The sequence below is a fragment of the Lepidothrix coronata genome, unplaced genomic scaffold (assembly GCF_001604755.1).
Source record: "Lepidothrix coronata isolate B3197 unplaced genomic scaffold, Lepidothrix_coronata-1.0 Scaffold48, whole genome shotgun sequence".
Lineage (NCBI taxonomy): Eukaryota > Metazoa > Chordata > Aves > Passeriformes > Pipridae > Lepidothrix > Lepidothrix coronata.
Window position 1 is genome coordinate 2,620,636 of NW_016690228.1, and position 14,317 is coordinate 2,634,952.

Genomic DNA, 14,317 nt, shown 5'->3' on the forward strand with positions numbered 1-14,317 from the left:
ATTGAGTTATGTGGGTTAAAACCTCATTTAAAATCTGCTTGTTTTCCAGAGAGTTAAATAATTGCCAGTTTTGTACACCTGCTATTTTGAAATTAACTGCTTTTTTCAGTAGAATTTGTTTTATTACTGAAGTCTCTGCCATCAATTGGAATGTAAAGACTTTGTTCTTACGTGTTGGAGGTGTGTTTTAATACCATTTTGCTGTATTTCAACCAGATGCATTAGAAACCATGGGTTCTCAAATAGTGAGATATGCAAGTGAGAAATACAAATTGTATTTATCATTATTCATGTCAGCACATGCTTCTGCTCCCAGTAATGTTATTATTCCCTTCCCCAAAATCGCTCTTTATAAGAGACAGTCTTATGATATGAAAAAAATAAGTAAATTCACTCAGAACACAACTCATAGTAGCAGCAAAGCAAACAAAACTCTTACATTGTTTCATTCCAAACACAATGGTCTTCAGTCATTTTTTTGCAACTTGGAGAAACATAACAGTAAAATTTAGCCTTAAAGGTGTAGACCTCTCTAATAATTATAAACCTATGTATCTAGCTAGTTTATCATGGTCACCTTCCATGGATTTCATGGAATCATGATATTCCTATCCTAAAAACTAGAGGAAAAGAAATGAGCTTTGCTAACATAAGCTGATGTCAGCAAAAGCAAACTATTTGATGTTACTTAGGTGCCTTTTCTGTTTACTAGACTCTAGCAAGTAGGTATATGCAGTCAGGTACAGTTTTAGATAATTGTTTTTGCAAGGCTGAACTGAGTTTCTGTAGGCCTCAGTACTGTAATGGGGGGTTTTGTGTAATAACATGCATGCATACACGTGCAACTTACTGAGTAAAGAGGAAAATAAAAATTATTTTTTAAAAAGCACAAACTAAAAAGTGCCTCAAAACCACCACGGCAAAAGAACAAGTAATGCAAGAAGCTTCTAAAATTCCAAGATAAATGCATTTACATTTTACTGTATTTAGCAACAATGTTAAACTGTTAGCAAATACATTTCATTGAAGGTATGTTAGGTGAATGGGTTAGATGATATATGTCTTTTTTATAAATGTATGGGATTCTGAAATAGTCTTTAACAAAATTGTATCTCTTTTCAGTGGGGAAGAAAATAAAGTTACTGTAAATGATCTCAGGCCAGCAACTGATTACCATGCAAAGTAAGTATCTCATTTTCTCTTCATTAAATTCAGTGGAGTTATTTTAAAAGTTTCATTGTATCTGTGTATTTACATAAGTCTTCAGAGATTGTCTTTACCGTTTCTCACCCTCCTTTGAGTCACAAATGGACATTTTTGGCTTAGTTGACCACTCAGTCCATTTTGGAAAACATATGATGATTAGTGCACCCCTGTCCTACCTCCATGCTCTTTGCTTCATGCCAGCACAGTGACCTTTTTCTGTCCTTGGAGCCAGGCACAGATGCTGCTTTCTCTCAATTTTCCACAAGCAGCAGAGGAAAGTACCTAGCACAGGAAGATGCTCACTGCTGGCCACCTGAAGGTCACATTATGCTGCTTTTGCTTTGCTCCAGTGGATCAGTGAACCTGACCCCATATGTGCCAGAAAGGATGGCCCCAGCTCAGTGTAATTGTACCCTTCTAGCAGAATTTGCTGCTTCAGGAGGTCAGAAGAAATAGCATAGGATTGGAAAGATGCCGTTAGGTGTTGTTCTTCCCTCTTTGTTTTTAAATATTGAAGAGTAATTTGGACCTGAGCTTGGCAAGGGGTGCAAAGACTAATAAGGGTTTCTGTAGTTCTGTCAGCCAGAAAGGAAGGGCAGAGAAAGCACATTGCCCCTTATGAACACAACTGGCAAACTGGTAACAGCAGACAAGGAGAAAGCTGAAGTATTCAACAACTCTTTTGCCTCAGTCTTCACTGACAACCTCTCTTCCCACTTCTGTCAAGTGGATGGACCGTGAGATAGGGACTGGGAGAGTAAAGTCCCTCCTACAGTAAGAGAAGAGCAGGTTTGGGACCACGTGAGGAACCTGAACCTAAGTCTATGGGACCTGATGAGTTGCATCCCAGAGTCCTGAGGGAATTGTCTGATGTATTTGCCATCTCCATCACATTTGAAACCACTCTCCATCATATTTGAAAAGTCATGGCAGCCAGGCAAAGTCCCAGGTGACTGGAGAAAGGGAAACACCACACCCATTTTCTTTAAAGGGTAGAAAGGAAGACTCTGGGAACTACCAACCTGTCAACCTTACCTCTGTGCCTGGGAAGATCATGGAACAGATGCTCCTAGAAACTATGCTAAGGCACATGGAAGACATGGAGGTGATTTGAGACAGCCAGCATGGCTTCACCAAGGGCAAGTCCTGCTTAGCCGACCTAGTGGCCTGTGGTGGAGTGGCTACATCAGTGGACAAGGGAAGGGCTACAGATGTCACTTTTCTGGACTTCTGTAAGGCCTCTGAGACAGTCCCCCACAACGTTATTCTCTCTTAATTGGAGAGATGTGGAGTTGATGGATGGACTCATGGGGGATGAGGAATTGGTTAGATGGTCACATTCAGAGAGTAGTGATCAATGGCTCAATGTCCGGATGGTGTTCCTGAGGCATCTGTATTGCACCAGTACTGTCTAATATCTTCATCAGTGATACAGACCAAGTGCACTCTCAGCAGATGACACCAAACTGAGTGGTGCAGTTGACGTGCCTGAGGGACAGGATGCCATCCAGGGGAATCTGGACAAACTTGAGCAGTGGGCCTATGCGTTCAACATGGATAGATGAGATTCAACAAGGCCAAGTGCAAGCTCCTGCACTTGTGTCGGGGAAACTGTGGGTATCAGTACAGGCTGGGGGATGAAGGGATTGAGAGCAGCTCTGCCAAGGACATGGAAGTCCTGCTGGTTGGAAAGCTGGAAATGACCTGGCAGTGTTTGCTCACAACCCAGAAGGCCGACTGTATCCTGAACTGCATCAAAAGCAGCACGGACAGCAGGTCAAAGACGGTGATTCTGCCCTTCTACTCTGGCGAGACCCCACCTGGAGTACTGCATCCAGCTCTGGGGTCCCCAGCTCAGGAAGGATGTGGACCTGTTAGAGTGGGTCCAGAGGAGGGACACAAAAACAGTCAGAGGGCTGGAGCGCCTCTCCTGTGAAGACCGGGTGACACAGTTGGAGTTGTTCAGCCTGGAGAAGGCTCCAGGGAGACATTTTGTGGCCTTTCAGTATTTAAAGGGGGCTTATAAGAAAGATGGGGACAGACTTTTTAGTAGGGCAAGGGATAATGATTTTTGCATCTTCATAAGCCAGCAACCCAGGTCTTATATCCATGACCAGAGGAAAGGAGGTTTTTTGGGGTTTTGTTTTTTTTTCTTTCAAAGGAACAGATGAATCAGAATAAAGTGCCGTTCGCCTAAGGAAGACACAAGGCATAGCTACACAAGTTAGGGGGCAGGGAGAGGCCAGAAGATAGTAATGTATTTCCTTTTAGAGACAAGCTGTTTGAAAAACAAACCATTTCTCTTTGAGACAGAAGCAAGAATTCACTCTTCTGAAGTAGGTGGAGAGTTAATTCATAGCCTTCCTAAAGGAGAGGGCAGGGTGCACAGGCTCAGCAAGGTCTTGAAGAAGTACAGAGGAGACTCTGAAAATGTATCAACAGCTTCACTGTGCTCATCTGACGGAAGCACCTGCATATCAGTTAATACATCTGCAATAGATAATGAGCCTGCAAAACGTTACCGTTATTTCCCAACCAAGGTACAGCTAATAACAGATATATTTCAAATATAATTATGAGACTAAAGCTGACTGATGGTAATGATGTACATCCAAAGTAAAGGATTCTTTTCTTTCAAATTACTTTAATTGACCAAGATGTTTCCAGTTATTTATTTATAACAGTGATATTTTAATAATGAAGCAGCAAGGCAGTAACTTAATTCTGAATACTCAGTTTTCTTTGGAAACTACAGACACAGATTTTGAAGCAAAATGTTATTGACTCTTTTCCACTTTAGAGTACAAGTAGAATGCAACTGTGTAAAGGGGAGCCCTTCAGAAGCAGAGAGTTTTACCACAACGAGTTGTGAACCTGATACACCAAATCTGCCCAGGATAACTAATCGGACCAAAAATTCTCTTACTCTTCAGTGGAAGGTAAGAATTGCTTCACAGCCTTTAAAATAAATATTTTAAACTCTTCAGAATTGTTGTGGATTTGTCAATAAAATATCAGTTCATTGAAATGGAAAATTTTCATCAAACATACTAATTTCAGTTACAGTTCTATGACTGGAAATAGATGCACTGGGTTAAATGTAGCCTTCGGTAAGAAGAGAAGGATTCACAGAAAAGCAAGGAGCCTTTACAAATAAAGTTACTGAGTTCCAGTCCCCTACTGTACTGTGGAACTGATTCCTTTCTCTGCCACTGAACATGGCTTATTTGTGCAAAGCAAATTAAGTAGTCTGAAAAGACTGAAATTTGAGCAGAACTGCAATCTAGCTGCTCAGAAAAATACTATAGTATTTTACACAGCTGCCTGAATACTTTTTCAAGATCTAAATTACAAAACAAAACCATAAACACAAAACAAGTGTTCAGTGGATAGAGACTGAACTAGGACTGTCTTGGCAAGTGAAACAATTGTATAAGGGGAGCATCATTTGCCTTCCGCTGTTCTTGTCATGGTTTGACCCCTACATACATTTTTTCCTTAAATGGTCTTGTTTCCAATTAAGAGTTCTAATTTTCTTGTTTTCCTGTTGCAGGCATCTTGTGATAATGGTTCCAAAATCCACAGTTACCTTTTAGAATGGGATGAAGTAAGCAAGTTTTTTCTATTGTATTTTTAATTTTGTAGGTTTTTAAAGTAGTTGCATGTGACTGTGCACATCAAGTTGTGTGAAAATTATGATTTCTGTTTAGAGGTGTGTGACAAATATGGAATTATTGAAGCAATTATCAGAATATTGCTTAATTTTTTTCCTGGGAAATATAAAATAGTAGGATCTTAATTGTGTGATTCTGCTACTCTTACTAGTGGCTTTTTCACTTGTAATCCAATATTGTGTTCGAGAGCTGACACTGAAGGATCATTTTCCAATGACAGTCTTTCTTCTGTACAAAGGGGGTGGGTCAGCTATGCCTCTGCAAACATCTTGCAGTCCCTACCTGGACAGCTATCCTGAGATGGCAGAGCTGCAGAAGCTTCATGTCTTTTTTTGTTTCAGCCCTGTGGAACTGGGAAATGGAAAGGAAGGGGAAAAGCCACTAATTTAATATACATACAAAATTTCATATGCTACTACCTCACTAAATGGGAGATTCTTGAGTTATATTTCATTTCAAAAAATGAGTTTACTTCATATTTGTGTGTTACTATAATTGATGGATGCATATATAATAGGATGAATAATGTGATTCATTTATTCCTTTTTAGGGAAAAGGAAATGGAGAGTTTTGCCAGTGCTATTACGGTCAACAGAAGCAGTATAGGATCACTAAACTATCACCAGCAATGGGGTACACCTTTAGGCTAGCAGCCAAAAATGACATGGGAATGAGGTAAATATGCATACGTTCATTTGGGAAAAACATATGGTGGCATTTAAAGAAAAAACTCTTTTGTCCAACTGGAATGAACTGAACTATAGAATATTTCAGTTGGAAGGGACCTACAGTGATCATCTAGTCCAATTGCTTAGTTAATTCACAGCATGTGATTAGATTATTAATTTTTCGGATTACCTGTGCCCTACAAATCACTTGACCCTGCTTGAGCAGGGGAGGTTAGATGAGATGACCTCCAGAGATCCCTTCCAACCTCAGCTATTCTGTGATTCCCAGTGTAGCGCATTTTGTTCAGGCCTGGCATTTTGTTCAGGCCAGCAATTGCAGGCTGTGTACTGCAATTGCTATGTGTGTGCATACTTACCATATAAATGCTACAAATTTCAACCCCTCTTAGAAGCAGCATGAACTGCTGCTGTGCTGACTGAGGAGTACCTCGTTACCATGCTCTCTGCTGCTCTTTGTTCCAGGCAGGTTTGATATGGTGCCAGACCTAAGGTTAGTTCCTGAAGTTGGTGTAATAACAGTTTTGAAGGGCTTACCATCACTCCTTAAATTTAGAGTTGTAGTGATGACAATATAAAGAGGTGTCAGTAACTCTTTTGGAGCAGGAATTAAGTCTGGCACAACTCCCACTGCCACATGTCAGTGTTTCTGTTGTGCTTTGTGCCACGTCCCCTTATGTTTCTGTTGTGCTTTGTGCCACATCCCCTTACTGGGATATTGTCCCTTGATCTAAGGTATCTGTTAGTCTCCCTGGGAAATAGACAGAATATGACATTACCATATCAATGAATTCTTTGGAAGTTCTAGAGCTTATTATAAATCCTTAGGATATGTGCTTCTTGCTTTTAATTACTACTTTTCAGAAGTTGGAGAGCATCAAACTTTGTTTTGAATTTTTGAATGAATGGCATGTGCCATGTGCTCTAGGACAACGCTGCTTAAGCAGAGAGGTTGGACTAGATGACCCACTGTGGTCCCTTCTAGCCTGACCCATTCTGTGATTCTGTGACATCTGATTTCAGTAGAGAATATAAATAAGACCTTGAAAAAAAAACCCAACAATGTGTTTTCAAGTTATGCTTGCACTACTGGGTGCATTAGTTCTTGGGAACACTTCTTGGTCATCAGGTGAAGTGGATTAACGTGGCTAACAGTCACACTACCGGGGCTCATCACCTCTAGAGCAGACTGCTGGTGTCCATGCTACCTAGTAGCACTTGGACCTTGAAGTCTTGTGTGGCATAAAAATAAGATTTCCCTAGCCATCAGCCTAAAATTGCTATTTTGCATTTGTTTTTTTAATTCACTGTTTGAAATATTATGAAAATTGTGCTGCAGCTTATCAGAGTGGTGTTTTTATAGCGTGAAATAGAGGATGTGTGCTTTGTGTCCTTCCGCTGGCAGAAGGAGGTGCTTGAAGCAACAGTGCCTGCTTGGACAGTGTTGAAGGACAGCATAAAGAGTAGGGAGCCAGAGCTGAACTCATAACTCATGCTGGGCAGAAGAAATCTTCTGGAGACTATTAAGTGTGGGGAAAATACAGCTGGCTCGGGAGATCTGAGGCATGTGTTGGGAGGCTTTGGAGAGTACTCAGGGAATGCGTTGCATATAGTGCCTGTTCCCATGTCTCTCCTTAAGCACCTGCTTTGGGCCACTGTCACTGTCTGAAGACAGTATAGTGGACTAGAACAACTGTTGGTGTGCTCTGACAGTCTTTGTTACGTTACTGCCTTCTGGATGATATTCCTGTAATTAATTATTCTCTTTAGTCTCTCCTGGACTTCGTCTTGATGAGATTTAGTTGGAACTGTTAAAAATAAAAACCGGGAGGGACTGGCAGATAACCAGGGTCCAGTGCTCAGGCTCTCTTCCTGTTCCCCTTTTGCATCTGAGTGTAAATGTATCCTCTAGGAATAGCTGCACATATTACAAATTCCTCCAGTGTAAGCTTTGAAGACACTGATCAGTTAAGTACCCTTCTTAAACTAATCATGCTGAATAGATTTTTAAATCAGTATTTCATAGCCTTGTGAAGATGTGCTTTATTGTCTTCATGGTATTATTTAATTAAGAAGTCTCTTGAAATAATGTTTATTAGTGTAGAGTGCCTGTTTATTCCTTATAAAGAATGTTGAGAACATTAGGCATCTGGAGACAGAGTTTTGTCTAAATAATTTTACCAACAAGAACAGATATTTTATCTTCAGGTTACTAATTTTTAAATTTAATTCTAACCTCACATGAAACAGTGGCTAAAGAATACTTGAAAAATAAAATCTATTTTAAAAAATGGATAGTATTGTTGTACTTCTGAGGAAATTGTTTAATAGTCATTCAGGTGTGGGTATCGCTGGAACTCTTCGTTTGTTTCAGTGTGTTTTGAAGTGGTTCAATCAAGTAAAGAGATTAAATCTTTTTAAGATGTGAGATATTTTACCTTATATCTGCTTGTAAGATATAACTCCTTCAGTAGTTTGTTGTGAATAGAGATAGACATAATATTTATATCAAGCCTCTCTTAATGCTTTCTCTAGACTATCTGTAAAATTGCTGACCTTTGTTTAGTTAATGTATTGTAGGTATCAAACAATCTCTATTTCAGAGATTTTCTTGCTTGTGATTTCTTACAAGGAAAAAAATTACTTTTCCAACAAATTTAAAAAGTTTTCTCGTTTTGCACTTTTTCACTTCTTGCTTGACAGTATTTGACAGTCTGCATGTCCACACAGGCGATATGTCAACTTTGTGTGCTATCAACACTCTTGATAATGTGTTGTCTGTAAGATTATTTTTTTTAAACATCAAAAGTACTTTAATGCAGACGAAAATTTACAGTATGTGCGTTATTATAATGTAAGTTGAGTAAGAGGTATCTTTATATTGAGGTTCTTCAGGCAAGTCAGGTTCCAACAGGAGCTATTTAACTGGTACAGCTGTTTGAGCCGTGTAGAGGATTTCATTTTCAGGGCCTTCTGATGCTCACTTAGGTAATCCCTAGCTTTCAGATTAAAATTACACATTCGTAATTTAATTGTAACATTGGTTTCATATAGTTAAAAAACCTAGATTAGCTTTAGGCCTGTGAATGTTTCTTCAGATCTCATGCAGAAGCAGCAAATGCCACCTGAGAACAGATGGGTTCTTTTTAGTATAGCTGGATACGTTAGACCATCTGTGCAAGCATAGTACCTGTTTAGTGACTTTTGCATCCCTCTGTTTCACATGAGGTCTTTTTATATAAATTGTTTGTGTTTTCACCACAAGGTGTATCTAATTGTCATCAAATAAGGTTAACAGTTGTGTTAGAAGATTCACTGGTGTACAGTCTACGTCATTTGTTCTGCAATAAGATTTTCATATTATCAACTCTTAAAATAGCTTAACATTGAATGGGACTGTTACTCTATTTTTCTGAATCACTAGAGAAACTGGTACTTCAAAGTAATCTTGGAACACATAAGCAAAATTTGTTTTGAGGTCTTCCCATATACGCTTTCATGGCTTCATGTTTTCATTTTGAATAGGAAGGACACTGTGGTATTAGTCTATTATTGCATATAGAGCTCTACTGTTTTAGAATAATGAGTTAATATGAAAAAGTAAAACATTTTGGTTAGCAAAACATTGAAAGTCTTCCAATTATGAATATGTTACCCTTGTTCAGATGTTTTGTTACTGACAGACTCATGGGCAAGTTAAGTCATGTGCATGTACCAGCTTGCAATTTCCCATTGTGCTTATGTACAAGAAACTGTCATAACTGTAAGAATTTTGTTTTTCTAGAAATAATTGTTGTGTTTAGTTAGTTTACATACTGTCTGTTTTAAACAGTGATTTTAGTGAAGAAGTCCTGTATCATACCTCAGGCACTGCCCCAACCACACCAGCAAGTCCTTTGCTGATTAATGCTGGAGTTACTTGGTTATCCCTTCAGTGGACAAAACCCTCAGGAACACCATCAGATGAAGGAATCTCATATATATTAGAGATGGAGGATGAGAACTCAGTAAGTTTAGAATACTTATTCTCAATAAGAAAAGCAACTAAAATGTGTGTGTTTGATACATTATTGTGTAATATAAGTGTAATAATTATCACTTTTGATAGAATATTCTGCAAGGAACTGTATTTTCTGAAATTAAGCTAACGACTTACCATTGTTGTGATCAAACCACATAGCTTTCTTCTTTTTATTGTGTTTAGTGTTATTAAGCCCAATTCCTCCAAAGACATTTAAATTACTTCTAGCTTTGTGAATTTGTGTGTGAAAGTTAAGCCTTATAAGAGCTGGATCAAAGTAATTGCATCATGAAGTGTGGCCCCTCTAGATGTCATTTCAGCCTAACTATCTTTGTTTTAAAATTAATACTGTTCTACACTTTAAAAGTTTTAGATATAATTTGTGGTGATCCTGTGTATGTTTCTCTTACCATTCTTTTCTCCTCTTCTGATTGGCAAATGGATAATGAATTCACTCCTCTCAAAAAAAAAATTTTGTGTTTACACAATGAAGGTGCACTCGTTACTTTGTCAGAAAGCATAACAATTACAGTTTGAAAAAGTACTTATTTGTATGAAGTACCTTACATCCTCTGGTCTGCAAAGATGTTTCAAATGATCCTATTTAATTCTGCAGGGATATGGTTTCAAGCCAAAATATGATGGTGACGATCTTACCTACACAGTGAAGAATTTGAGGCGCAGTACAAAATATAAATTTAGGGTAAGATTTTTTCATATGTTTGAGTGGGTTTTTTTGTACCAGAGTAGCTTGAGATTGACTCAGAACTGGAGAGGGCCTTTTCTAAGGAAAACTGAATTCAATGCCAGTTTCTTACAATTTCAGTCTCTTAAAACTATCATCTGAACACCTGCTTCATTAATTGTCTCTGTAGAAGGAACAAGAACCTCTATAAAGGCACAATTGCAGATACCTTGAAACTCCAGGTCATAAGTCCATGTTCTTAACCAGTTCAGGGGTTTATTTGGCTTTTGTATTTCATATACATGGGTAGTATTACTTAGTGTAGCTGTGAGGTTCTTTGATAGACTCTAAACATGTCTAAACACAGTTGGGATCATCAAAAAAAATTGTTAGCAAATCATTGATATTACCGTGGTGCTGAGCCCATTCTAACAAGTCTTGAGGGCTGAACTTGTTAGGTTAGTCTGGCCTTGGGTGTGGTTAAAAGCTAAAAAGAAGCATCTGGCCATGGGAAGGTGACCAAATAGCCATCAAAGACTACAAGAACCTTTTTAGGACATGCACAGTTGCAGTTGGGAAGGCTGAGGATCAGTTAGAACTGAAATTGGCCTGAGGTGTCAAGAACAACAACAAAGAGTTCTTCAGATATGTGAGCAGTAAGCAGAAGCACAGGGAAGGCATACAAAGGCCCATTGCTAAACAGGACTGGGAAGCAAGTTACTAATAATGCAAATAAGGCAGAGGTTCTCAATACCTTCTTTGCCTCTGCCTTTGCTGTCATAACTGGATCCCAGATCACAGAACAAGGTAGCTGTGACAAGGCTGAGCTTTGGTCTCTTGGAAGGACTCAGTCCTCTCCTGGATGTTAAGAGAAGTGGCTGACATTGCTGCGAGATCACTATGTGATCAGATGTCCCTGGTGACTGGAAGAGGGCAAATGGGAAGAGGGCATCTACAAGAAGGGCCCAAAAGAGGACCTAGGGAACTACAAGCCCATTAGTCTTACTTCAGTCCCTGGAAAAGTAATGGAAAAATCCTCCTACAGACTATTACAAGCCAAACGAAGCAGGTGATTGGGAAAAGCCTACACCAAAAGTAAATTGTGCCTGGCTAACCTGATCACATCCTACATCAAAGCAACACTTTCAGTTGTCCCAAAGAGATCGGTGGATTTTCTTTACGTAAACTTCAACAAAGCATTTGACAGATTCCCACAGCCTTCTCCCTGGACAAAGTGGCAAGATACAAACTGAATAGGTAGTCCGTGAGATGAGTAGAAAACTGGCCCCACTCAGAGGGTGGTGATCAGTGGTTTTTACTCAGGCTGGCAGCCTGTCTGAAGTATGAGCTCCTAGGGATCGATATGAGGCCCCAGGCTGTTCGTTTTCACAACTGATCTTGACAATGGGATTGAAAGCATCCTCACCAAGTTTGCTGGTGCTACTAAACTCAGTGGTCAGATGAATACATCAGAAGGAAAAGCCATCTTACAGAGAGACCTGGGCAGGCTAGAAGAGTGAGGTAGAAAAACAGTGTGAAGTTAAACAGAGACAAGTGCAAAGTTGGGTCAGAATAACCAACGAGCCCAGTATAGGCTAGGAACAGCCTTGCTGAAAGGGACCTTCAGGCAAACTGGATCCTGGTCTGACTCTGCAGGGGCATTACTAACAGAGATAAGAGCTAAGATCATCCCACTGTATTCAGCACTTGTTAGATTGCACCTGGAGAACTATGTCCAGTTCTGATCCCCACAATCCACAAAAGACCGACAGACTGGAGATGGTCCAAAGGACACAAAAATTATCATAGGGCTGGACAACCTGCCCTATAATGAAAGTCTAAAGAAATTAGATATTTTGTGCATGGAGAAGACTCACAGGGGCCTCATCACAGTTTGCCAGTACTTAAGGGTTGGCTGCAAAGAGGAGGGAGGTTCTCCCTTCACAAGGAGCCACCTGGATTGGACGAGGGGCAATAGTTGCAAGTTGCATTGGGAGAGGTTTCATCTTTATAAGAAAGAAATTTTTCATAGTGCGATCAAGTAATCACTAAAACAACCTCTCCAGGAATGTGGTGGAGTCCCCATCAGTGTATGCTTTCAAGATATGACTGGACAGGATGCTAGATAATCTCATCTAGACTCACTTTTCCCTGAAGGGTTGGACTAGATAATCTTTCAGCTTCCTTCCAACCTGGGCTAGTCTATGTTCTTTGTCACTCTTGAACAGTTGCTCTTGGAACAAGGCTAAAGACATGTCCCACAGTATGAATCACAGAATCATTTAGGTTGGAAAAGACCTTTTAAGATCATCAAGTCCAGCTGTTAACCCAACACTAAACCATGTGCCTAAGCACCAAATCTACTCATCTTTGAAATACCTCCAGGAATGGTGACTCAATCACTTCCCTGGGCAGCCTGTGCCAATGCTTGACTACCCTTCCCGTGAAGGAATTTTTCCGGACCTTCAGTTTAAACTTCCCCTGAGGCAACTTGAGGCACAGTCAGAATAACCTCAGCTCTGCCTACAAGGGAAAAATGTTGGTAGCTGTTGTCATACATAACACCTAAAATACTATTTCTTAAGGAAGAATTGGGAACCATTGAAGAATAGTTTCTCTTTGCAATATGAAGGATAACAGTTTAAGGGCTGGTTGGTTTGGTTTGAGTTAACACTAAAGCACACAAGTACTCCTTTTCAGATGATATTTTGCACTTTTGAACATGATATTGTTGGGGTTTTTACATAACTTAATATTTAAAGAATTTAAAATACACAGTATGTTCTTAGCACTATTATGGCCACACATGAATAGCTAATTACCTTGAAACTAGCTTTTGCAGGACTTGGTCATAGTCTTCCTTTGAAAGTAATCTTTCACGTTAAGCATACTAATTACTAGTAAATGTATAGTTACTTATATGTTCTAAGTTTCTCATTAAAATAAAAAAATCAATGTTTATTCCCTATTGTTATTAGCAAAACAGTAAACAGAAGTCTCTGTTCGCTCATTCACAGGGCATAAAGGAGAAACAAATGTTGTGTTAATCAGGTCTTTAATTTTTATTATACAGGGAAAGACTTAATTAGTAGTAATATTCCTTAAGCCTTTTGAAAGAAGCTTTATAACCATTTGAAACCTTATTATAATAGGTAAATGCTAACTGCCTGTTTAACTTCATTTGTAAGGGCACAAAGACAAGGAGATGATTATTAATCTTGTAAACTGTATCAGGAGACTTACTGTCTGAGGGACACGCTAGCTCACATTTCCTTTTCTCAGTCTGTACTAACATCACTGCTCTTATTTTGATTCTGCTCATTTTTAAAACAAGTATAAAAGCCAAAAAAACTTTTTTTTTTTTGGTTGTTTAGCTTGTTGCTAAACTAAACTAAAAAGTTAAGAATAGCAGGAATTTCGTTTCCTGGAATCACAGAAAAGTCTAGGTTGGAAAGGAGTTTTGGCAATCATCTGGTTTAAATTTTTGGAGAAAGCAGGGCCTTAGGTTAGGCAATTCAAGCCTGTCTCAGCCCTGTTGAGCTGAGATTTCAGTATTTCTGGCAATGGAGATTCGCCCATTTCCCTGGACAATCTGTTCTAATGGTGATTACTTTCTTTTCTTAAATCCAGCTAGAATTTTCCCTAACCCATTTTGTGTCTACTGACTCTTGTCCTGTCATCACAGATCTTTGGAAGGCAGTATCTTCATCTCTTCTGTAACTATCCTTTGGCTATTGAAAGGCTGTGATTAGATCCTTCTCAATTAAATTTCTTTTTTCTTAGGCAGAATAAAACTACTTTTTCTCCTGTGTCAAATTCTTCAATTCTTTAATCATCATGCTGGCTCTCTTCTAAACTCTCCAGTTTCCCAGTGTCTCTTGAACTGAAAGGACCAAAACCAGACACAGTATTCCAAGCATGGCTTGAGAAGTGCTGAGTAAAGAGGCATAATCATATCCCTTGCTCTTCTGCCTAAATTCTTGCTGATGCAGCCCCTGAAACAATTTGGGTTTGCTACTGCAAAGATGCCTTGCTGATTCATTTG

The 14,317-nt window shown here is 39.2% G+C and overlaps 1 protein-coding gene across 9 annotated transcripts in view; it reads left to right on the forward strand.

Annotated features, from left to right (window-relative positions):
• FNDC3A (fibronectin type III domain containing 3A) overlaps positions 1–14,317 on the forward strand; it is a 117,629-nt gene that overhangs the window by 84,077 nt on the left and 19,235 nt on the right. For all 9 annotated transcript variants that reach the window (XM_017815048.1, XM_017815051.1, XM_017815050.1 and 6 more), the window contains 6 exons: positions 1,123–1,182; positions 4,007–4,145; positions 4,760–4,813; positions 5,431–5,555; positions 9,399–9,573; positions 10,204–10,290. In XM_017815048.1, coding sequence (XP_017670537.1) covers positions 1,123–1,182; positions 4,007–4,145; positions 4,760–4,813; positions 5,431–5,555; positions 9,399–9,573; positions 10,204–10,290 — 640 coding nt within the window. The remainder of the gene's footprint in view (positions 1–1,122; positions 1,183–4,006; positions 4,146–4,759; positions 4,814–5,430; positions 5,556–9,398; positions 9,574–10,203; positions 10,291–14,317) is intronic.